Raw genomic sequence first — 23716 nt, forward strand, 5'->3', positions numbered from 1 at the left:
TTAGGTCTGTGCGCAACAATATTGGTGCCATCAGCTAGAATTCCATGACCCACGCAGGGAGAAACAAATGTAAAATGCAGTCATAGTTATGCATTTAGACTGCAGAATTACACACACACACACACACACACACACACACACACATGTGATAGATATATATATCTTACACACAATCACTCCAAATAAAATGAACACATACCTTTCAGATACCTTTATTACCTCCATTAACTACGTCTTTTTCATTGCAGCAGTGCCATATAACTCCAATAGGTAGATAATGTTTAAAAAAAATGGCTTTAAATGTTTAAGCTGGTCAGAGAGAATTCAACTTCTGATACTGATCGGGTGAAAATCTCATGTCTATAAACACCAACACTGCACCTTCATCAGAGAAAAGACTGATTAAAAAAAAAATGGTTATAGGCATCTACTGTCCTGCCTTCATTTCTCCATCCCAGAGTCAGAAACGTACACAAATGCAGTCTATGGGGCTTATTTATTAAAGGCAAATCCACTTTGCACTGAAAGTGCAGACGCTGTAAATCTGAGGGGTAGATCTGAAATGAGGGGAAGCTCTACTGATTTTATCATCCAATCAAGTGCAAGCTAAAATGCTGTTTTTTATTTTCCTTGCATGTGCCCCTCGGATCTACAGCGACTGCACTTCCAAGCGTAGTTTGCACTTGTAGTGCAACGTGGATTTGCCTTTCGTAAATAACCCCCAATGTGCACATGTTCCTGGCCAAAATTGTTGTGTTGTGCATCAGAGGAGAAAAATTAAATATAGTTTATATCTAAATGTGCAACTGCTGCCTTGACTACCGAAACTACTCAGTAATTTCTTGATTATTACTGATGCGATGGCCCATATTATGCAAATACATAATGATGCCTATAAAGCAGTGGATCCATGTGTAAAAAAATTAATATTACACCATTTAAAATGAAAACGCATAGAAATTGTATGCAAATGTAAAACAGCCTATTGCATAAATTGGCTGAATTTATGAACTTAGACAAATAAACCGAGCTGTATACATGTTTAAACTATATTTAGGCAATGTTCAAAAAAAGTTGAGTGTTAGGATGACTGATGTGACAATGCCCCTGGTTTGTAGGACTACTGGTTCATCTGTCCAGCCTAGGTTTACACTGGTGCGGTGCAGGATCGCGGGAATACTTGCAGGAGACACCCCAAAAACAGTTCACAAAACGCAGTGCAACCAGTCAAATTGGATTGCATGGGGGTGAGCACCCATATGATCCGATTCCACTGCAGCAAAGTGCATGCACCCATTTCGGGTGATTTGAGCTATAAATGAAATGAAAATTAATGGGCTCAACTTGCACGGCAGAGAATTGCATGCGATTTGAACAGGAATATGATGCAATTCCTGTCCGAATCACACACGGTTCCCCACATGGCATCAGAGGAGACTGGTACCTTTTAAAGCAAACCTGGATTTTGTCTGTACTCTGCCATGCTGTCACCTTGTGCCATTTTTTTATAGCGCAAACCTATGGTGCTTGGACAATGTACATATAGATTCAGCTAGGAAGTTGCCATTGCTTACCCTGGTGCCTCTTCATTCACCCACTCCTACCTAACCCATCAATGTGATGAGAGGTCTTACCAACCAATTAAGAGGTACAAGAGGAGAAGCTAATCAATTACTTCCTAGCTGAAGTTATTTACATTAGAGTCCTTTCGGGTTCCTGAGGAGTGCTAGAATAAAACTTCATTTGTAGTTCTGTTTTACATCGATACAAAGCCAAATCTTATCTGCTTCACAGCAGATCAACTTAAACCAACAATTATTGATATGATTAGTTCACATTTTAAAATAATATATGCTTTCGAAGACTGTTATTAAATATCAATATGACTTAACAGCACGAAAGGGAGTGTGCTACAATATCTGTTAGCATACTGCAATATTATTTTTAGCTGGTTCTATGTATAAAGTAAAATATCCAAAGCCATCCATCTTTTCAGAGATACCAGCTATTAGCATGTGTATGTTTGGTGTCATGTACCGTGTGTGCGTGTGTGTATATTATATACATATATACACACACACGCATATCAGAAATTGTTCTGTCTTGAGTAAAGCATGTAACACGAGTCATATCTGTACATATCTATATATATTCACTTGTATATTATGTATCTGTAATAAATTATGCAGCCATTCCACTTATGAATGTTCTAAGATGGATTGTAAATCATCAGTATGTGCCTTGTATTGTAACTGTTACTGTAAAAATAATGCCATAATAAATATATCTCAATAGTTCTTAAATTTCCTGAATACTTTTTTTTCGCAATAATAAAAAATTAACCTAGCGCCAGATATATGCACCCATGTTTAGCACATACATAGTATAGGTAATGTGTAAGTTTAAGTCTTGCAGATATTGAATATGGCCTCATTCAGACAGGGAGCTCTCTGATCTCATTTAGAAGTAGGCCTCATTCAGACTGGCGCTGGCACCCATATTGCATGCATTTGTTTTTTGTTTTGCATTTTCGCATTTGTTTCCACCCCTGATCTACTTGCAGGCAGCCTTAGGGAGTGGATGCAGAAGCTGGCTACACAGACATGGGTGAATGTCAAATTTTTACAGGCATGCAGGTGCGCCAAATGTGCAAAAAAAGAGATTTTTAATACAGCTTACCTGTAAAATCTTTTTCTTGGAGTACATCACGGGACACAGAGCGGCATTCATTACTATATGGGTTATATGGAGTACCTTCAGGTGTAGACACTGGCAATCTCAAACAGGAAATGCCCCTCCCTATATAACCCCCTCCCACAGGAGGAGTACCTCAGTTTTGTAGCAAGCAGTATGCCTCCCAAAATGGTCCTCAAAAAAAGAGGGGTGGGAGCTCTGTGTCCCGTGATGTACTCCAAGAAAAAGATTTTACAGGTAAGCTGTATTAAAAATCTCTTTTTCTTTATCGTACATCACGGGACACAGAGCGGCATTCATTACTATATGGGATGTCCCAAAGCAATGCTTACAATGAGGGGAGGGAGAACATCTCCAAGACAAAAGGATTTAATTTAGAGATATACTCAAATCATAATAAATCCAACTTAGTTGAGAAAAATAAAAAAATTTAAATTTAACTCGAACAAGAGGAGCCCCCGGAATCCGAGGGTCTCAAACTGCAGCCTGCAGCACTGCCTGCCCGAAGGCAGTATCAGTATTCCTTCTTACGTCCAACTTGTAGAATTTTGTAAACGTGTGGACAGAAGACCAGGTTGCCGCCTTGCAAACTTGAGCCATAGAGATCTGGTGGTGTGCTGCCCAGGAGGCGCCCATGGCTCTAGTAGAATGAGCCTTTAATGATACTGGAGGAGGCAACCCTTTCAAGCCGTAGGCCTGAGTGATTAATTGCTTAATCCACCTAGAAATGGTGGACTTTGCAGCTGCCTGCCCCTTCTTGGGCCCATCCGGTAGAATGAACAGCACATCTGTCTTCCGGATCTTCTTTGTAGCTTTAAGATAGGCCTTCATGGCCCTGACAATATCCAAGGTATGCAGCAACCCTTCCTTTCTGGAAGTAGGTTTAGGGAAGAAGGATGGTAATACCAAATCCTGGTTCAAATGAAAACTGGATATGACCTTCGGAAGGAAGGAAGGATGAGGGCGGAGAACGACCTTGTCCTTATGAAAAACAAGATATGGTTCCTTACAGGATAAGGCTGCCAGCTCCGAAACTCTTCTTGCGGAAACTATGGCAACCAAAAATACTAACTTCCTTGTCAGTAGAACCAAAGGAATATCAGCCAACGGCTCAAACGGTTGTTTCTGTAAACTTTGACAGAACAAGATTTAAATCCCACGGACAAAGCGGGGATTTAACTGGAGGTCTAATACGTAAGACCCCTTGAAGGAAGGTCTTAACCAGCGAGTGGGTGGCCAGCGGCCGCTGAAACCACACTGACAGAGCAGAAATCTGTCCTTTGATTGTGCTTAATGCCAATCCTTTATCCACTCCTAGCTGGAGAAAACTTAATACTCTATCGATGGTAAATTTGCGAGAAAGCCATCGCTTGGACTCACACCAGCCTACATAGGCCTTCCAGACCCTGTAATAAATCACCCTAGAGACCGGTTTCCTGGCTCTGATTAGGGTAGAGATTACTTTCTGAGACAGACCTCTACCCCTGAGAATCAGGGATTCAGCTTCCAGGCCGTCAAATTTAGATGCCGTAAGGCAGGGTGGAGGATCGGACCTTGCGATAGCAGGTCTGGCCGTAGAGGAAGAGTCCAAGGGTCTCCCACTACCATCCTTAAGATTAGTGAGTACCATGCCCTTCTGGGCCATGCTGGAGCTACCAGGATGACTGGTATGTGCTCCACCCGGATCCTGCGCAGCAGGCGGGGTAGTAACTGGAGCGGGGGAAACGCATAAAGAAGTTTGAACTGATGCCAAGGGCAAACCAACGCATCGGTTCCGCAGGCCATCGGATCCCTTGAGCGGGACATGAACCTGTCTAGTTTCTTGTTGAGTCTCGATGCCATGATATCCACGTCCGGCACTCCCCATCTTTGGCAGAGTGCTTGAAAGACTAGTGGATGCAGAGACCATTCCCCCGGCCATAGAGTCTGGCGGCTTAAGAAGTCCGCCTGAAAGTTGTCCACTCCTGGAATGAATATTGCCGATATGCAGGGCACATGAGCCTCTGCCCATAGAAGAATCAAGCTCACCTCTCTCTGAGCGGTTTGACTCCTGGTTCCCCCTTGGTGATTTATGTGTGCCACGGCCGTGGCATTGTCTGATTGAATTCTCACCGGGAACCCCTGCAATTTTGACGTCCAAGCCCTGAGGGCTAGTCGAGCAGCTCTGAGCTCCAAGATGTTGATGGGCAACTGCTTCTCTGGCTTTGCCCAAGTACCTTGGCGAGTGCAACCATCCAAAATTGCTCCCCAGCCCGTCAGGCTGGCGTCTGTGGTCACTATCTTCCAAGCCACTGGGCTGAAAGACCTCCCCTTCAGTAGATTCTGAGGGTCTAACCACCAACACAGACTTTGTCGGACTCTTGATGAGAGCGGCAACGGGATATCCAAGGCCTGTGGCCTTCTGCTCCATGCTGACAGGATGGCTGCCTGTAGGATGCGAGTGTGGCTCTGGGCGTATGGTACCGCCTCGAATGTGGCCACCATCTTGCCTAGTAACCTCATACATAGGCGAATAGTCGGTTCTTTCTTGCTTAGAACCAGTAGGATTAATTCCTTGATGGCTTTTACCTTCCTCAGAGGTAGGAACACTCCTTGTTGTTCTGTGTCTAATCTCATGCCGAGATATTCCAACTGCCTTGTGGGCTGGAAAGCTGACTTTTCTCGATTTAGGACCCAGCCGAACCTCTCGAGGTATTGGACCGTGAGGGCCACTGCTCGCTCCAAGCCGGGAGACGAGTGATCTATGACTAGGAGGTCGTCCAGGTATGCTAGGATCGTGACCCCTTGGATCCTTAGTTTGGCTAGGATTGGAGCTAGGACCTTCGTGAACACCCGGGGGGCCGTAGCCAACCCGAAGGGAAGCGCCACGAATTGGAAGTGACGCGAAGCCACCATGAAGCGTAGATATCTTTGATGTGGCTGATAAATTGGAACATGAAGGTAGGCATCCTTTATGTCTATGGACGCCATGAAGTCGTCCTTCTGGAGTGTGGCAGCTGCTGACCGCACGGATTCCATCCGAAATGAGCGGATCTTTAGATATGCATTTACCATCTTTAGGTCCAAAATTGGCCTGACATCTCCATTGGATTTTGGGATGATGAATAGGTTGGAGTAGAAACCCAGCCCCTGTTCCAGGACTGGTACCTCTACTATTACTTCCTGGGAAAGTAGATGATCTAATGCCGATCTTAATGCGGCTCCCTTTTCCGGATCGTTTGGAATCCTCGACTTCTGGAAATGAGGAGGAGGAAACCTTAGGAAATCTAATTTGTAGCCTGTGGCCACGGAAGACCGTACCCACTCGTCGGGAATGCTGGCTTCCCAAATCTCTGAAAAGAGTCGCAGCCTTCACCCCACCTTCGTGGGTGGGGGCGCCCCTTCATAAGGTTGGCTTGGGGGCTGGTTTTGCTGGTTTGCGAAACCACTGCCTTTTGCCTCTAACAGCCTGTCCTTGTGATCTGCTGTTGAAGCCGAAGTTTGCTTTTGCAGGAGGCCGTCGATACTGCTTGGCATTAGAGGGCCCCTGCCCAGGGGAATACTGTCGTTTAAACGCAGGTCCCTGAACCTTCTTCTTAGTTGGCAAGAGAGTACTCTTGCCGTTTGAAATGGTCTGAATGTATTTATCTAGGTCTTCTCCGAAGAGTCGTCCTCCATGGAAGGGGAACCCTACCAGGAGCTTCTTGCATGGGGGCTCAGCCTCCCAGCTTTTTAACCATAAGAGTCTTCTCATATGGATAAGGGATAACGATAAACGTGACGCTTGCTGGATAGAATCCTTGATTGCGTCTACCGTAAAACATATGGCCTTAGGGACATCCGAAAATTTTTCTGCCTGCTGGGCCGGAATAAGTTTAAGCATCTGCTTAAATTGATCCGATAATGCTTGAGCGACCCCAATCGCAGCCACAGCTGGCTGTACTACTGCCCCTGCAGTAGTGAAGGAGTTCTTAAGTAGTGCTTCCAAGCGCTTATCAACTGGATCCTTGAACACCTGTATGTTTTCTACAGGGCATGTTAACGATCTGTTAACACATGAGATGGCTGCGTCCACTGCAGGAGTAGCCCATCTTTTGGAAAATTTTTCTTCCATAGGATATAGGACAGAGAACCTTTTAGGTGGTAAGAAGATCTTATCTGGCTTGTTCCAATCTTGGAACAAAATTCCCTCTAATAGAGGATGGATCGGAAACACAGCATTGCTTTGAGGCGCCCTCAGTGAGCCCAAAGCTGAAACCGTCGATACCTGGAGATCTGGTACTGGCAAGTTGAATGTCCTATGGACCAAGTCCGACAATCCTTGAATCCACCAGCTCTCCCTCAGGGAGACTGCCCCAGACTCCTCTGTATCCGGGTCTTCGATCCCTGAACCTACTTGGTCCGTGTCCAAGAGGTCGTCCAATTCCCCTGAGGAAAGGACCTCCTCTTCTGAGGGTCCGCGCTCGGGCGACGGAGATCTATTCCGCTTACTGCCCCGCATAGCTGCGGATATCATTTTTTTTTTTTTTTTTTTTCCCCCATGCTTTTCTCATCTCTTTTAAAGAGGTGAGTAATACCTCCTCCGTGACCATCTTAGGGCTGGACTGACCCGCGTCAGCTCCAGCCCCAGATCCCGATGGCCCCAAGGCTCCCTGTAGGGAAAACAGCGGCATACCATGGTACAATACCGAGGTACACCTGCTACCTATTGGTATTTGGAACTATAAAAGTTAATTGTCCAAACACCTGTTTGGGGGATAAAAAAATGCTTCCTCTCCCCTAGATGACTTTTTTTTTTTTTTTTTTTTTCGTTTTTGTTTCAAATCCAGGAAAGAAAAAACATTCTGTCCCCCTGAGTAGTATTGCAAAGAAAAACTATGAGATGGAAAAGAAACAGCCTATTTCTAGGCTTGACAAAACAGTCCTCTGAAGACTGCAATATCCTTTCTGGCCACTGTGTGTCCTCGGCGCCCCGTGCTGCCACTCTGGTCTATGTCCTCAGTTCCAAAGTATTGATGGAACAAACAAGGAAGGGCCGCCCCTTCCTTTAAGCCACTGACCCGCCCTTCCCCCCCAGCAACCTCAAACAGGAAATGCCCCTCCCGACAGGGGGAGGGGGGGGATTTTGGGAGGAAGGGACCTCTCTGTTCCAGCAAACTGCGGCCTGCAGCCTGGAACCATGAGGAGGCCAGCGTTTTGCCTGCTTGCAGGCTCTGAGGAGGAAGACTGAATGGAGCATCGCCTGGAGGCCTGCAGGTAAGCAAAGCTCTCTGACACACACATATATTTTTATATAACACAGGCCCCACTCAATGCTTTTCCAACACTACAAGGGAGGTCACATCTTATGGGGAATAATACATAGAGAGCCATCCTATCTTTATGATATGTGACTAGTTTGCCAGATGCAGTGCATAACTTTAGGCATGTCCCCTGTGACCCCCCAGAAAAAAACCTGCTAAGAACCAAGTTCCGCAAGTTTTCCCCTCACTTACCTGCTCCATGCCGCAGGACTTTGCCAAGCAAGAGGCCCAATCTTCCCCCATCTCCGTGGGGATGTCTAGACCTTCAGGCCCTGGGTTCCTATGAAGGATCCACTGTCCTGGGCCCATATAGCACCCTGGCAACAGAAAACTTTAGGTACCCAAAGGTTTCTAAGTTCTGGGCCCAGGGTCCAGCTCTCTAAAAAGAAAAGCATTATGGGCTATACCCCAAGGGTTTGGGGTCCGGTTACTGACCACTTTAGCGCTGAGGCTTTTTTGGACAGAACCGGTAGCTCACCTAATCCCAAGGATGCGGAGGCAAGCTAAACCATGACTAACACCTAAGACACTGGCGTAAAAACTGAGGTACTCCTCCTGTGGGAGGGGGTTATATAGGGAGGGGCATTTCCTGTTTGAGATTGCCAGTGTCTACACCTGAAGGTACTCCATATAACCCATATAGTAATGAATGCCGCTCTGTGTCCCGTGATGTACGATAAAGAAACAAAGGCCTCAAGGGTGCCAGAGCCCATCTGAATAAGGCCTACCTCTCAGTGAGGTCAATGTGCTCCTTGTGATTATTTTTTCCTCCCCGAAACAGACAGATGAAAAACAGATGAAGGAACACCCGTGTGAAAGGGCCCTTACAAGGCCTGAAAGCGTTAATGTACACAGCTGAGGCAGGAGAGAAGACTGGACACTTCGATGGAGTAGTTAATTTAAGGGTCAGATAGACCGAAAACAATCCTGGGCAGGTAGCACAGATCACATACATGTATTTAATCTGTATAGTTAGCAGTTTTCTTGGCTACTTTGCTTCTCCATAGATGCAGTGGAGGTGTGAGTGTAGCCACTATAAGATAGAAGTGTGTTACTGGCCTGACCACCTGGTGAAAGTAAAAGAAAAAAGCCTACAAAAGAAAAACAAATGCAGCCACCACATCAAAGAATTGGTAAACTGTGCTAAAATACAATTTTGTTTTTGGGTTTCGATATGCTTTATTGCAAAACTATAAATGCACGCTACACCAGCTTGTGAACATGGATACCAAGTTGTCGTTTCCAGATCTAAAGTAACATCTGAATAGCATACATTTAGATTATTGTAGGTGTAAAAAAAAAAAAAAAAAAAAGAAAAAACACAATGTAGTTGCATCCAAATGATCATTTGCAGTTTTAGCACATTCATTAATAAATCCTTTACATTGTTATTCATTTTGACTGATCGCATATATGCCCCGTCTACTTGCATACTGTCATATGGAATATCCATTTCACGTGACAAAAAGAAAAAACCACACACGCCAGTTGCAACTGATGTTTACTTGAGTAATTCTGTATACAAACTTTCAAAACAATAAAAATGCCCAAAACTGTAGGATATATTAAGCAAATCCCGGTATCATATCATCAAAACAAAATCCTTTTATTAGCACTCCTGCCAGAGAAATGCATTGATATGAAAACTTACTGAGAGACCCACCTCCAAAAAGGTAAGGCCATCTGATGTTTCTGAATAACCGGTTTTGCTAATCCTCCTCTATCTCAACATAGGCTTTAGTTTTTACCCGAGCCATTTGTCGAGCAAGGTACCGGTCCCTGGCTGATACCACATCCCCTTCATTACTTCGCTTTGCAAACTTATTGGTTGAGGAGTTATCCACATTTTGGGTTTCTCCTTCATCACTCTTGGAATCATTTTTAGGTGGCATTTCAAATGGTGATGAGCTTCTCTTTTTATTATTTTCACTGTGCCTCTTATCTTTAGATTGCCTTTCTTTCACATCTATGTCCTCTGAAGCCAACTTCTCCATACATTCCCTGTCCGATTTCTCTCCACGCTCCCTGTCCGATTTCTCTCCACGCTCCCTGTCTGATCTTCCTCCACGCTCCCTCTCTGATCTCCCTCCACGCTCCCTCTCTGACCTCTCCCCACGCTCCCTCTCCCCACGCTCCCTCTCTGACCTCTCCCCACGCTCCCTCTCTGACCTCTCTTTGTTATCTCTCTCTGACCTTTTTTCACAATCTCTCTCCATTTTTTCTCCTCGCTCTAGCTTCTGTTCAAATGGTCGCTCTGACCGATCTTTGTAGTCTTTATCTGACCTCTCTCCATATTCTTTGGGCCTATATTCTTTAACATTCCTGTCTCTTCCCTTGCCATCATCCATCCTATCTTTGTGTTTCTTGCCTCGTTCTCGGTCCTTGTCATTATGTTTAACCTCTTCTTTTTTATGCCTACCATCATCTCTTTTTCCATCCTTGTTACTTTTGTGTTCTCTCATTTCTGTAGCTCTTAGCTCAGAATCTGATTCCTCTCTCTTCCTCTGTCGGTCTTTGTCAGTAGGTTCCCCATGCCTTGGCTTTTCATCAAACTCTTCCCTCATTTCTCTGCTATAATCCCGATGGGATCTATCTTTGTCAAGCCGACTTTCTTCACTCTTTTTTCTCTCTTTTCCCTTATGGTTATCTTGTTCTTCACTGGATGAACTAGAATGTCTCTGTCTGTAATTGGTCTTTTTACTTATTTTGACTTGACTTGGACCAGACTTGCTTGGAGGCTTTTTGTCGGCGATGTCTTCTTCCTCACTGGACTCTGTACCCAAATCACTATCAGCATCAATGTTTTCCTGCTGGCTAGTATTGTTCACTTCATCTGGATAGCCCCTTGGCTTCTCCTCTTTAACTCTAAACATGGAAGGCAACATAACAGCGGGATTAATTGGGGATTGTGCAGTACAGTATATGAACACAATATGCAATGTATATACTTATTAAATGTTTGATCAATATGGGATTATAGGGCAGATGAAATGCTGGTGTTTAAAGCTGAAGTTTTCCTAAAGCTGAAGTTTTCCTAAAAAAAAAAAAAAAAAAAAAAAAAACTCTAGGCTTTAGTGACCAAATTTTTTCTGTAATAATGGATATCCCCATGTTGTGCAGGCTCCTGGATGCCGTAAAAAAATGTATGTGCAGAGGATGCCCAGTCCACTTCTTTCTGTTGAACTTTTTGTGCTGAGGGAGTTAATAGCCAAGTCTTCTTCTGTGAAGCTGCAGTAAATAACTTTCCAACTAGGACCTGCCCCCCCTCCTCCTCTACTGAGAAAGTGGTTTCATTGTGTTGCATGTAAAGTGATCTGTTAATGGGGGAGAGAATCCAGTGTCTCAGACTATTCCCCCATTTATAGATCATGATACATGCCGTGTAACACCATGAAACAAACTTTCCCCATGGAGGTGGAGGGAGGAGTAGAGGGGTGGGTCCTTCTTGGCAGCTTCATAGAAAACGTTGATCTATTAATTTCCCCAGTGCCAGAAGTTCAGCAGCAGGAACAGGACTGGGTTTCTCATGCACAGAAGGATTCTACAGAACACAGCAACCTGCACATCATGAAACATACTGCATTACAGGCAAATTAGGCCACTAAAGATTATATACACACACAAGGTATGACATGTTCTAACTTGCACTCGCCTGGGTCACAGACCAGCTGACTCGGGTTTTACTAAATAGTAGAAGAAATAATGTGTGTGTTGTGCTGTTGGAGGAAAATTAGTGACCGTAACTTGAAGCAGTGGATTAACATCAAATTTTGCATGACAATTGGCAAAATTGCAAGTGAAACTTTAGCTCTGGTACAAAAGGCTTATGGTAAACATTCCATGAAGAAATCAAGTGTTTTTTAATGGCATAGGTGGTTTAAGGAGGGTTGGGAAGATGCCCAAGTTGACGCAACAAGTAGGCAGACAAAAAAGCAAGACAGATGCAAATGTGGACAGAGTGCGAACCCTCGTACTCTCAGATCGAAGTCCGAGTATGCAACTGATGGCGAAAGAATTTAACATAAACAGGGGAAACAGTGTGGCACATTCTAATGGAGGAATTGAGAATGAGAAAGATTTCTGAAAAGATGGTGCCTCAAATCTCGACAGAAGATCAGAAAGGCCGTCTTCAAATTTCATCTGATCTTTTGAAGAATGCAGAGGTGTTTTTTTATTACAGGCCATTCTGGGAATTAAATCGTCGCACCTCGTATAAAACAATATAATTAAAATTCTTTATTCAGAAAAAGGATTCGACAGCTTACCAGAACTGAAGATAGAGATTTAAACTACAGTCCAATAAAGACAAGCCTTTGTATTTGCAGCTTTTTAGTAATTTAATGACATGACACTTAATGTAATTTCCGGCAAGCCTTCAAAACCTCAAATGGGTTATGGCAAATGTATAATATAAAAGATAGAGATAGAAAATATTCATTTGTATAGGCTGAATGCCCCTCCACTGTTTGATCCCAGAAAGGTATAAAAGTCCAGTTTGTTGAGCACTGTATCACTTCCTGCTTCACTTGGAGAACCCAGCAACCCTGGAAGAGGAACTGGTTACTCAGTTTCTTCTCTCAGTATCTGTGAAGACTCTGCCTTGATGACTTTTTTTTTTTTTAAATATAAATCTATTCATATTTATATTCCAAGTTTAAACATTCATTAGATTAGTGTGAATATTAATTTCAATTAAGGCATTGTGTGCAAATAAAGTAAATGAACCAGATTTTTTTTCACGTGAATGGATAACTGATTTGGAACCTGTGTAGCTGCAGGTTAATTCTAGTACCAGCCCTTTTCAGTTCCAATGTAAAGAAGAAGCTTTGTGTCTCTAAAATATTTATGGCAGAATTCTTTAGAAAAAGGAACATACAGCAATTCTTACCCTGCATCCCTCAAGCTGCATTCTGGAGCCTTTTCTTCCCCCACAGTCTGATTTAAAAGATGTCTATAAAATCCACTCAGGTCTTTTTGTTTGGTAACATCAAGAGAAGCTAAAGCAATGACAAATGAGAAGAAACACCTTATTAGTCATCACCTCCACAAACCATATACGCAAGAACTACCAGCACTCTGCTAGCAAACGTTTTAAAAGTAGGTTGCACTTGCACCATGGTAAAGTGATCCACAGCAGCCCTTTCAGAACATAAGACTTCTTTGTGCTGTCATATTAAAAGATTGCCCAATTGACTAAAATGTCTGTAGGTAAAAGTAGACATTGTATCTGTCACACTTACAGGCTCGCCAACAGTTTCTGCAAGGGTGCTCTAGTGAACTGGTGGATGGCACCACCATGCAATCATAAGAAAATAATGTTTTTTTAAACTATTAGGTTTAGAAATGTATTGGTTTAAAAAATAAAATGTCGAACTCCAAATTATTGTAGCTTCTTTTTACCTACACGCCAATTCCCAAAAAGTTGAGATGCTGTGTCAAATCTAGATAACAACAAAATGCAATGATTTGTAAATCTCAAACCCATATTTAATTCACAACAGACAATAGAAAACATTAAAATGTTTAAACTGAGAAAATGTACCATTTTAAGAAAATAAAAAAATAAGATAATTTGATGACAGCAATAGGTCTCAAAAAAAATGTGGGACAGGGCAACATAAAGCGGACAAAGTAAGTGGTACCAACAAGGAAGAGTTCAGTAACGTGACTGGGTATGAAAAGAGCATCTTAGAAAGTCAGGGCCAGATTCTCAAAGGCGTTACGACGGCGCAACACCATTAGCACCGTCGTAACACCTCATCTGGCCCCGGGTATCTATGCGACTGATTCTCAGAATCAGTTGCGCATAGGTACCCATTAGATCTGACATGCGTAAGGCTGTTACGCTGTCAGATCTTAAATGTATTTTTTTTTCCCGCCGCTAGGTGTCGCATCGTCGCTTTTCCCCGTCGTCTATGCAAATGAGGTAAGTACGGCGATTCCCGAACATACGCGAGGTCGACGCAGCGAATTAACGTCGTTTGCGTAGCGTACCCGACGCGTAAGGTTGCCCCTGCTAATTAGCAGGCGCAACCAATGTTAACGATGGCCGTCGTTCCCGCGTCGAATTCAATAAAAATTACGTCGTTTGCGTAAGATGTCTGTGAATGGCGCTGGACGCCATTTACGTATACATCTAGGCAAATGACGTCGGGGCGACGTCATTTAGCGCAATGCACGTCGGGTAATTTACCCGACGGAGCATGCGCAGTACGCTCGGCGCGGGAGCGCGCCTAATTTAAATGGTGCCCGCCCCATTTGAATTGGGCGGGCTTGCGACGAGCAATCTAACGCTACACCGCCGCAAGTTTACAGGTAAGTGTTCTGAGAATCAGGATGTAAACCTGTAGACCTGCGGCGGTGTAACGTAGATCTCATATATTCCGCTGCCCAGGAGCAGCGCGAATGTATGAGAATCTGGCCCTCAGTGTCTCAGAAGTAAAGATGGGCTGAGGTTAACCAATCTGTGAAAAACTGCATCTAAAAATTGTCCAACAATTTTAGAATTTTGGGGTAGATTCACAGAACAATTACACCGGCGTATCCATAGATACGCTGCGTAATTGCTAAGCTGCGCCGGCGTATCTACTTTCTGCATTCAGAAAGCTAGATACGCTGACATTAGCCTAAGATACGACTGGCATAAGTCTCTTACACTGTCGTATCTTAGGATGCATTCTCACGCTGGCCGCTCCCATAGTTTTCAGCGTAGAGTATGCAAATTACATACTTACGCCGATTCACAAACGTACGTGCGGCCGGCGGTAGTTTTTTACGTCGTAATGTTGCTCCTGCTTTTAGGAGGCGCAGCCAATGTTAAGTATGGACGTCGTTCCCGCGTCGCGATTTGAACATTTTACGTTGTTTGCGTAAGTCGTTTGTGAATGCCGCTGGACGCCATTTACGTCGAAACCAATGACGTCCTTGCGACGTCATTTACCGCAATGCACGTCTGGAAATTTTAGGGACGGCGCATTCGCAGTACGTTCGGCGCGGGAACGCGCCTAATTTAAATGATCCACGCCCCCTACCGGATCATTTGAATTACGTGCGCTTACGCCGGCCCCTTTTACGCTACGCCGCCGCAACTTACGGAGCAAGTGCTTTGTGAATACAGCACTTGCTCCTGTAAGTTACGGCGGCGTAGCGTAAAGACGATACGCTGCGCCGCCATATCATTGCGCGGCCCAACGTGAATCTACCCCAATGTGTTTTAACATAAAATTGCAAAGACATATCATCATTTAATGATTCCTAGAATATGGAGAAATCTGTGTGTGCAAGGGACAAAGCCGAAACACAATATTGGATGCCCAAGATCTTCTGGCCCTTAGAGGACACTGCATTAAAAACAGGCATGATTCTGTTATGGACATCCCTGCATGGGCTCAGGAATACTTCCAAAAATCACTTTGTGAACACAGTTTGCCGTGCTATCCACAAATACTAGCTTCATTATAAAAATAAGCCATATCTGAACATGCCACTGTCTCCTCTGGGCAAAAGCGCATTTAAAATGATCTGTTGCAAAGTGGTCAGATAAATCAAAATTTAAAATGTTTTTTTGTCAACCATAGGCTCCATGTCCTCCAGACTAAAGAGGAGAGAGACCTTCTGGCTTGTTATCAGTGCTCAGTTCAAATGCCTGCATCTCTAATGGTAGTGGGTTTCAACCATGGTATGGGGGTGCATTCATGCATTGTGAATGGGCAGTTTGCACATCTGGAAAGACACCATGAATACTGAAAAATATATCCAGGTATTAGAGCAGCATATGCCCCTATCCAGACAATGTCTTTTTCAGAAAAGGCCTTGCATTTTTCAGCAGGACAATGCTAAACTGCACACTGTATTTATGGCAACAGCATTTTCAACTCATAGTAGAAGAGTCTGGGTTCTTAAATGGCCTGCCTGCAGTCCAGACCTTTTACCAATTGAAAAGATTTGGCACATCTTGAAACTATATTATCCATCAGGCATATCTCACCCCCCCTTCGGGTTGCCAGATATAGAAACACCCAATCTACACTCTGTCAGATGTGTGGGAGGAAGGTGGGTATGTTCTTTCACTTAATATGGTCATGTCCCAAAGTGCAGGGCCTGTGGGCACAAGTTGTAACATTTCTGCACGATCACATGGGCTCTCTGGTCACGCTGGACCCGAAACGGTGTCTACTTGGGGTGTTCCCCGATACTATAGACAAATATACGAAGACGTTCCTGCACGAGACCTTGTTCTCGGTGCGGAAGGTTATTGCCCGGAATTGGATGCGACTGGTGCCCCCTAGGCTTGTGGAGTGGAAGGTGGAGGTCAATAATAATAATCTACCATACAAAAAAAATGATGTACATTAACAGGGAATGCCTGAGCAAATATGACAAAATTTGGGACCGTTGGCTACAGGACTCTGATACTTGTACATAAGGCGCCACGGGTCTGTGTTGCCAGATGGGTGGCCTACACCTGGCTAGACGCACTGTTGCGGGTCTGGGGGACCTGCATGGTCAGCACCAGATACTGCTCTCTTTTTCTTCTGTTAATTAAAATTATCTGTTTGTTGGTCATGTCTCCGGTTTTGAACTATCGGTATTCTGATTACTGTACACCCTTGTGTTATCATTGACAGTTTAGCTATATGTATTGACATGTATGCACTTTTTGTTACAATGAAGTTGGTTGGGAGGGGGGGAAAGAAAAAAAAATTCAGCTATACTAAATGTTACATTTTCCATGCTAAAATGTATGTACAAATACTAGTATGATTGTACAACTGTTAATTTGATTACAATAAAAAAAAAAGAGGGGATGCTACACCGACACCGTGGTAAACATGGCTCTGGTCCTAACATTTTTGAGACATATTGCTGCCATTACTTTACCTTATTTTGTTCCTAAAATGTAAACATTTTCTATTGTGAATAAAGTATGGGTTTTTTGAAATGGGTAAATCATTGCATTCCGTTTTTATGTAGATTTTACACAGAATCCCAACTTGTCTTTTATTCACATAAGGCAACGTGGATTATAGCCCAACAGTGCAGGATCTCCCTTAACCTTTTGATCCTCACTATGCCTTGAAAAAGGGATCCTGCAATGGCCCCGAAGTATTGGCCTGAGATGCCTGTTGCTTTATGTGAATAAACGATAAGCTTATCACTAAACCAAGGTGTGCTGTGAAGAGATCATTATTTTCATGTTGGCAATTGAAAATTACAAACATTTGGGAATCGATATTTTATTTAAAAAAAATTGATATATACACACACACACTTCTAAACTGATGTTCTATACATGTCTACTGTGTTAAACAGTTTATGTATGCCTAGTTATGTGAATCTTTAAGTATTAACGATGGTACAAATAGTGGAATCACTTAAAAGATTAATAGCATTTTACCTACTTAAAAAAAAAAAAAAAAAAAAAAAAAAAAAAATACATCCACCAATAACAGCATTATTCAAAATCTGCTGTTCCTCTGAAGCCACTTTATAAATCATAACTGGTGTCCATTGATATCTGTAAACCATAGTTAAAAGAGAAGTATTGGAATGTTAAAAAACAAACAAAAAACAAACAAACAGTCATACTTACCCAGGTGGATGCCGCATTGATACGCCTCCAAGACAAAGAACAGAGCAATCAATGACTGCCGGATTGCTCAGTTCTCAGTGAGCAGACAGCCAGTGGCTGTCAATCACCAGCTCTCTGTTCTGCCCCTCCAGCTCTCACTGGAGCACCAGGCTGTGGAGGGAGGCGGGAGCAGCTGGCTCAGGCTCTCAGCGGCATGCTAAGAGACTGAGCCAGCTGCCGGTACAGGCATCTGGAGTGATTCAGGCATTAAAGCCAGGATCTCTCCAAAGCCTGGATCGTCTCAGAACGAAGTGCATTTCTGTGATTCATAGGAGAAAGAAGTAGGGCCAAAAGAGCTTTGGTTTTTTAACACTTTCGTTTTTTTTTTTTTAATCCAGTGATTGATGCTCCAACACTCTAGTGGGGATTCCCAACCTGGGGTATCTTTTTTCTTTTGTATTTATTTATAAGAATGAAAAGATTGGTCATTTGAATACTCCATGTACAACGTTCAATGTGTTCTAATTTTTTTATTTTTTTTTAACATATGCCCAACAGTAAAGATGAAAATAGAGGACTAGATTTAAATGTCTTTTAGGAAGCACCCTCCCCTACCCTCAATATACAAAATATGACGACAGTTTTGGCTATTTGGTTGTAAGGAAGAATACCAACCTTACACCTGAGTTAAGAACTGTGGTCTTGTCCTTTCCCCAGCCTGGAATGTGGGAGAACTCTGTCATAAAAAATAGGATTTTTAGACAGCTTACCTGTAAAATCCTTTTCTTAGAGTACACCACAGGACACAGAGACCAAGTCTTTACATAATGGTTATATGTTCACCAGAGGTGATTAGACACTGGCACAACCAGAGTCAGTTCCCCTCCATATAGCCCCTCCCATCCGGGAAGTACCTCAGTATTGTAGCAAAACAATAAGGTTTTCCCATAAGAAGGGGGGGACCTCTGTGTCCCGTGGTGTACTACAAGAAAAGGATTTTACAGGTAAGCTGTCTAAAAATCCTATTTCCTTTATCGTACACCGCGGGACACAGAGACTAAGTCTTTACATAATGGGACGTCCCAGAGCAATGCTCCATATGAAGGGAGGGAGACATAGATCAAGCAGGCCACCCAGGACCAGAAGCTCTATGCCGCTGCCTGCAGCACACTTCGCCCAAAGGCTGCATCCTCCTGTCCTCACGTCCACTTGATAGAATGTCTAGCCGATAAAGCGCTCACGCGACCTAAGCACAATGGCAGCTGCCTGGGAGCCTAACAAGCTTCCCCCTGCCTTCTGGGGCTTCTTACCTGTGAGCGTGTTTAGCAGAGCTCTGCAGCGGAGTAAGTGTGCTCGTCCAATGGATCTGACAGCGTTCCTGAAAGAGGTGAGACAAAACTCGGCTCTTTACTCCCTCTAGTGGCCAATTTTGAGAAGACACCCCTCCAAATTTTGAAAAAGGTCCTCTCCTCTTTCACTTACCTTAATCCCCGCCACAGGTTTTTCTGCCGAAATATTTTCAGACAGTACCAATCTTCACCCATCTTGGCGGACTTTGTGTGCCAACCTTCAGGGATACGAGTTTCCTATTTAAAGGAGACATCCCCCTGGGCCTTGTAAAAGACTCTGACCAGGACTTTAAGTCTTAATATAAAAAATGCCGGACACCAGAGACATTACAGGCGACGCCTCTTGCAAGAGGCCCGGATCCATTCCAGTTTTGGCATAGCTTCATAGCCTAAAAGGCATAGCTCCTTAGCCCCGAAGGGTCTATTTTAGCAGAGCTTGCTTAGCACTTCTCCATGCGTCCTACACCTTCGACACTGCCGAAAAAACTGAGGTACTTCCCGGATGGGAGGGGCTATATGGACGGGAACTGACTGATTGGTTGTGCCAGTGTCCAATCACCTCTAGTGAGCATATAATCATTATGTAAAGACTTCGTCTCTGTGTCCCGTGGTGTACGATAAAGAAAACAATGGATACTGCTGATCCTACACTGTACGTGATGATGTTAGGCAAGGGGGCAGCCGCACAACTGGAGAGGAGTGGCTTCAGGGGATTAATCATTCAATAATGAACTAAGTAATGCACTCTGCTGGAGCTCAAGACAAGCAAGGAACTTGTAGCCAGGTGGGCATATCATGCTGACACTTTTATATACACAACTAGATAAGGAATAAGGAGCTTTACCTTTGACATAGACACAGTCTTCTTACCAAATATGAAAAACATAACCAACACAGATAAGGTTATAAAGAGTTGTTACCTTCTAATTCAGCTTCCTTTTTCTCCCGTTCTTCTTCTTCAGTCTTCTCTTGCAACTTTTTCTTGTAGGCAGTCGTCACAAAAGCCTCCTTATCCTTAAATTCGTCTCCTTCCATCTCACGTTCTTTCTGAATCTTTTTCTCCATACGCTTTTCCTGTTCCTTCTTCCTCACTTCAACAGCTTTTAAGATATTCTGGATATACTTTGGCTAAGAGGAAAGAAAATATAAAAGGTAAACTAAAAATAAATACTTAAAGTTAGTCACTGGCTCAGCTTTAACTACCTCAGCTCTCCCACTTGTACACCCTCTATGACCCAGAGAAATTTTACATTTTTGCTAGGGGCCAGTTTATTCTGCAATACCCCTGTCATTACACAGGATAAAAAAAAGTAATGATTTTTTTTTTGCAATCCATATTTAAAAAATATAACAAATATACCAAAAACTGTATGTTTGTTTTTGTGAAAGTTAGAGCATCTACAAACTTTGGTGAAAATGGATCAATTATATATATATATATATATATATATATATATATATATATATATATATATATATATATTAGGGCTGTGCGTTAAACGCGATATTAACGGCGTTAACGCAAACCCATGTTAACGCCGTCAATATTTTTGTCGCGCGATTAACGCAGGAGCCCTCGGGTGGACATGCAGAGTGTGCAGCGGCGCGGCGCGGCTTACCTTTTCGCTGGATTCACAGACAAGTTACTCACCTTGTCCCTGGATCCAGCGATGCCACCCCGCTGTGTGATCGAGCGGGTCCTCCTTGCTTGGCGGGTCCTCCTTGCTTGGCGGGTCCTCCTTGCTTGGCGGGTCCTCCTTGCTTGGCGGGTCCTCCTTGCTTGGCGGGTCCTCCTCGCTCGATTCACAGTGCCTGTGTGCCGCCGAGCTCCGTTCCCTGCGACGTTACGACGCACGGGAGCGGAGAACGGCGCCAAATTTAAAAAAGTAAACAAACACAATACACACAGTATACTGTAATCTTATAGATTACAGTACTGTATGTAAAAAATACACACCCCCCTTGTCCCTAGTGGTCTGCCCAGTGCCCTACATGTTCTTTTATAAAATAAAAACTATTCTTTCTGCCTGAAAAACTGTAGATTGTCCAAAAGTGTCCCTTTATGTCAAAAATGGTTTTAGATCAGCTAGAAAACAGCGATAATAAAATATAATCACTTGCAGAATTGTGCGATATTTGTGGGGAAATTCGTCATAAATTAGAGCGATTAATCGTGAGTTAACTATGACATTAATGCGATTAATCGCGATTAAAAATTTTAATCGTTTGACAGCACTAATATATATATATATATATATATATATATATATATATATATATATATATTTTGTTACTTTCAGATTTTATTTTCTCTTAGTGTTTTTTCAACCGTCATGAGTAGGTTACCTTCATAACAGCTGTAATTACTAGTGATCTGTGATTGGCTACAGCTAATCACATGGGCCAATCATAGCACCCTGTACTAAGTACCATATGATATATAGTGCCTTGAAAAAGTATTCATACCCCTTGACATTTTCCACATTTTGTCATGTTACAACCAAAAACGTAAATGTATTTTATTGGAATTTTATGTGATAGACTAACACAAAGTGGCACATAATTGTGAAGTGGAAGGAAAATGGTGAAGTGGAAGGAAAATGATTAATGGTTATCAACATTTTTTACAAATAAATATGTTAAAAGCGTGGCATGCATTTGTATTCAGCCTCCTTTACTCCGATACCCCTATCTAAAATCTAGTGGTATCCAATTGCCTTCAGAAGTCACCTGAATAGTAAATAGAGTCCACCTGTGTGTCATTTAATCTCAGTATAATTACAGCTGTTCTGTGAAGCCTTCAGAGGTTTGTTAGAGAACCTTAGTGAACAAACAGCATCATCAAAAGCCAAGACACACCTCAGACATGTCAGGGATAAAGTTGTGGAGAAGTTAAACGCAGAGTTAAGTTATAAAAAAAATATCCCAAGCTTTGAACATATCACAGGAGAGTTCAATCGATCAGCCAAAAATGGAAAGAGAATGGCACAACTGCAAACCTACCAAGACATGGCCGTCCACCTAAACTGGCAGGCTGGGCAAGGAGAGCATTAATCAAAAAAGTAGGCAAGAGGCCCATGGCAACTCTGGAGGAGTTATACATGTTATACTTGCCTTCTCTGTGCAGCAGTTTTGCACAGAGTAGCCCTGATTCTCCTCTTCTCCGAACCCCAGTCGGCACTCCGGGCCCCTCCCTCGTGCCGAATGGCAAGCAGTTTGCAATGGAGGTACCGAAGCAGGCTCTCTCCCGAGTTGCTGCTCTACGTATCCATTCACACACAAAACTGCGGCTCAGCCCTGCCTCCTCTCTCCCCTCATTGGCTCAGCCAATGAGGAGGGCGAGTCCCCAGAGAGCCAAGGCTTTTTTGCACATCTCACTATATCGTGATGAGGCTCAAGTATTAGGGGGCTGGTGGCTGTTGCATAGAGAAGGTTTTTTGTACCTTCATGCATAAAATACATGAAGGCAAAAAAAAAAAACTTGAGCCATTAGAACCACTTTAAGGGATGGTATGCCTACTTAAAACCCTCAGCTTATCACCTGCTAAGCTTTCCCTTTTGGGATTACCTCAGAACAGGGATAGGCAACCTTTGAGAGGCAGAGATCTACCTGAACATGAAAGATCAAAGATTATTGGGGGTCCAGCACTTTTTTTTTTTTTTAAGAAATTTACTAGCAAGCCCTAACTAAATAGTAAGGAAAACTTAGATATAATTAAACAAATGTCACTGTAAAAATGTAAAATGACACTACCTTAAACGTGGACAGTGTCGAAGGGGCAGAGGATGGCGTCAATAGGGCAGTAGACAGGGGTCAGTATTTTTATTTCCTCTTGAAGCCACTAAATGCTGGCGTAAGGGAGAGGTGGCTTTCCGCAGGTGGAGGAGGAAAGGAGATCGGTACCAATAAATGCCACCCCTATCTCTCGCCTCTCCAAGTTCAGGGGTTTTAGAGGGGACCTACAAATTGCAGTGCTTCAATATATTTCAAGAGGTCCTGGTTTGGCAGATTATATTCTATAAAAATTTAAATGATTCCTAGATTATTATATTTGTTTGCTACCCTCGCAATAAGCATTTCTAATCTTGATCTCAAAACATTTCAAAATAAGACAATCACATTTTTATGGGGAGACAAAAGAAACTAGGGTGAATAACCAAACGTTATACACTCTGAAGCAGGAGGGGAGAGTTGGTTATGCCAAACTTACACAAATATACCTTTTTTCTAAGCCTTTGTGACGGATTGAGCACAGCCACTAAATTCAAATCTCCCCTTTAGCCCCTATACTCATCATTCCCGCTTTCATTCCAGAGATTTTACATGGTGGATTAATAAGGGTTTCATGCAAACAACACATTTTTGTAATGACCCGGGGATCTTGTCGAGACAAATCTTACACGAGAAATTTCAACCACAAAGCAGAGAAAACTACCACTATACGAAGATAGGACATTTACTACAATCTCTAGAACATTACTCAGATATGGTAACCATGAAGTCTATGAAAGATCTCTGCAAAATCTCAGGTCACATCTTGGAGATTTAGGTTTTACCCAACTCAAAATCCAATAAAATTACCTTGGTAACTAACTGGGAAAGTTTTTGATGAAGAACTGAATCTCAATGACTGGCTTAAATTGACTCATTCTTCTGGGTCATAGCACCTCCATTATCAAAGCAAATTATAAAGTATTGCTTTAAAACTGCCCATACCCATTCTTGCCTGAGCATATGCTGCTCTAAAACGTACATATTTATTTCAGCATTCATGGTTCCTTTCTAATTGTGTAAACTGCCCATTTCAATGCTCCCCATA

At 43.0% G+C, this 23716-nt stretch overlaps 1 protein-coding gene across 2 annotated transcripts in view; it reads right to left on the minus strand.

Moving 5' to 3' along the window:
• Window positions 1–9460: 9460 nt before the first annotated feature.
• The window catches only part of NSRP1 (nuclear speckle splicing regulatory protein 1), a 64564-nt gene continuing 50308 nt past the window's right edge, over window positions 9461–23716 (minus strand). For both annotated transcript variants that reach the window (XM_040338570.1, XM_040338571.1), the window contains 3 exons: window positions 19817–20024; window positions 12865–12973; window positions 9461–10841 (listed from right to left, as the gene is read on the minus strand). In XM_040338570.1, coding sequence (XP_040194504.1) covers window positions 9686–10841; window positions 12865–12973; window positions 19817–20024 — 1473 coding nt within the window. In that variant the 3' untranslated portion in view covers window positions 9461–9685. The remainder of the gene's footprint in view (window positions 10842–12864; window positions 12974–19816; window positions 20025–23716) is intronic.

This window comes from Rana temporaria, chromosome 2 (assembly GCF_905171775.1).
Source record: "Rana temporaria chromosome 2, aRanTem1.1, whole genome shotgun sequence".
Lineage (NCBI taxonomy): Eukaryota > Metazoa > Chordata > Amphibia > Anura > Ranidae > Rana > Rana temporaria.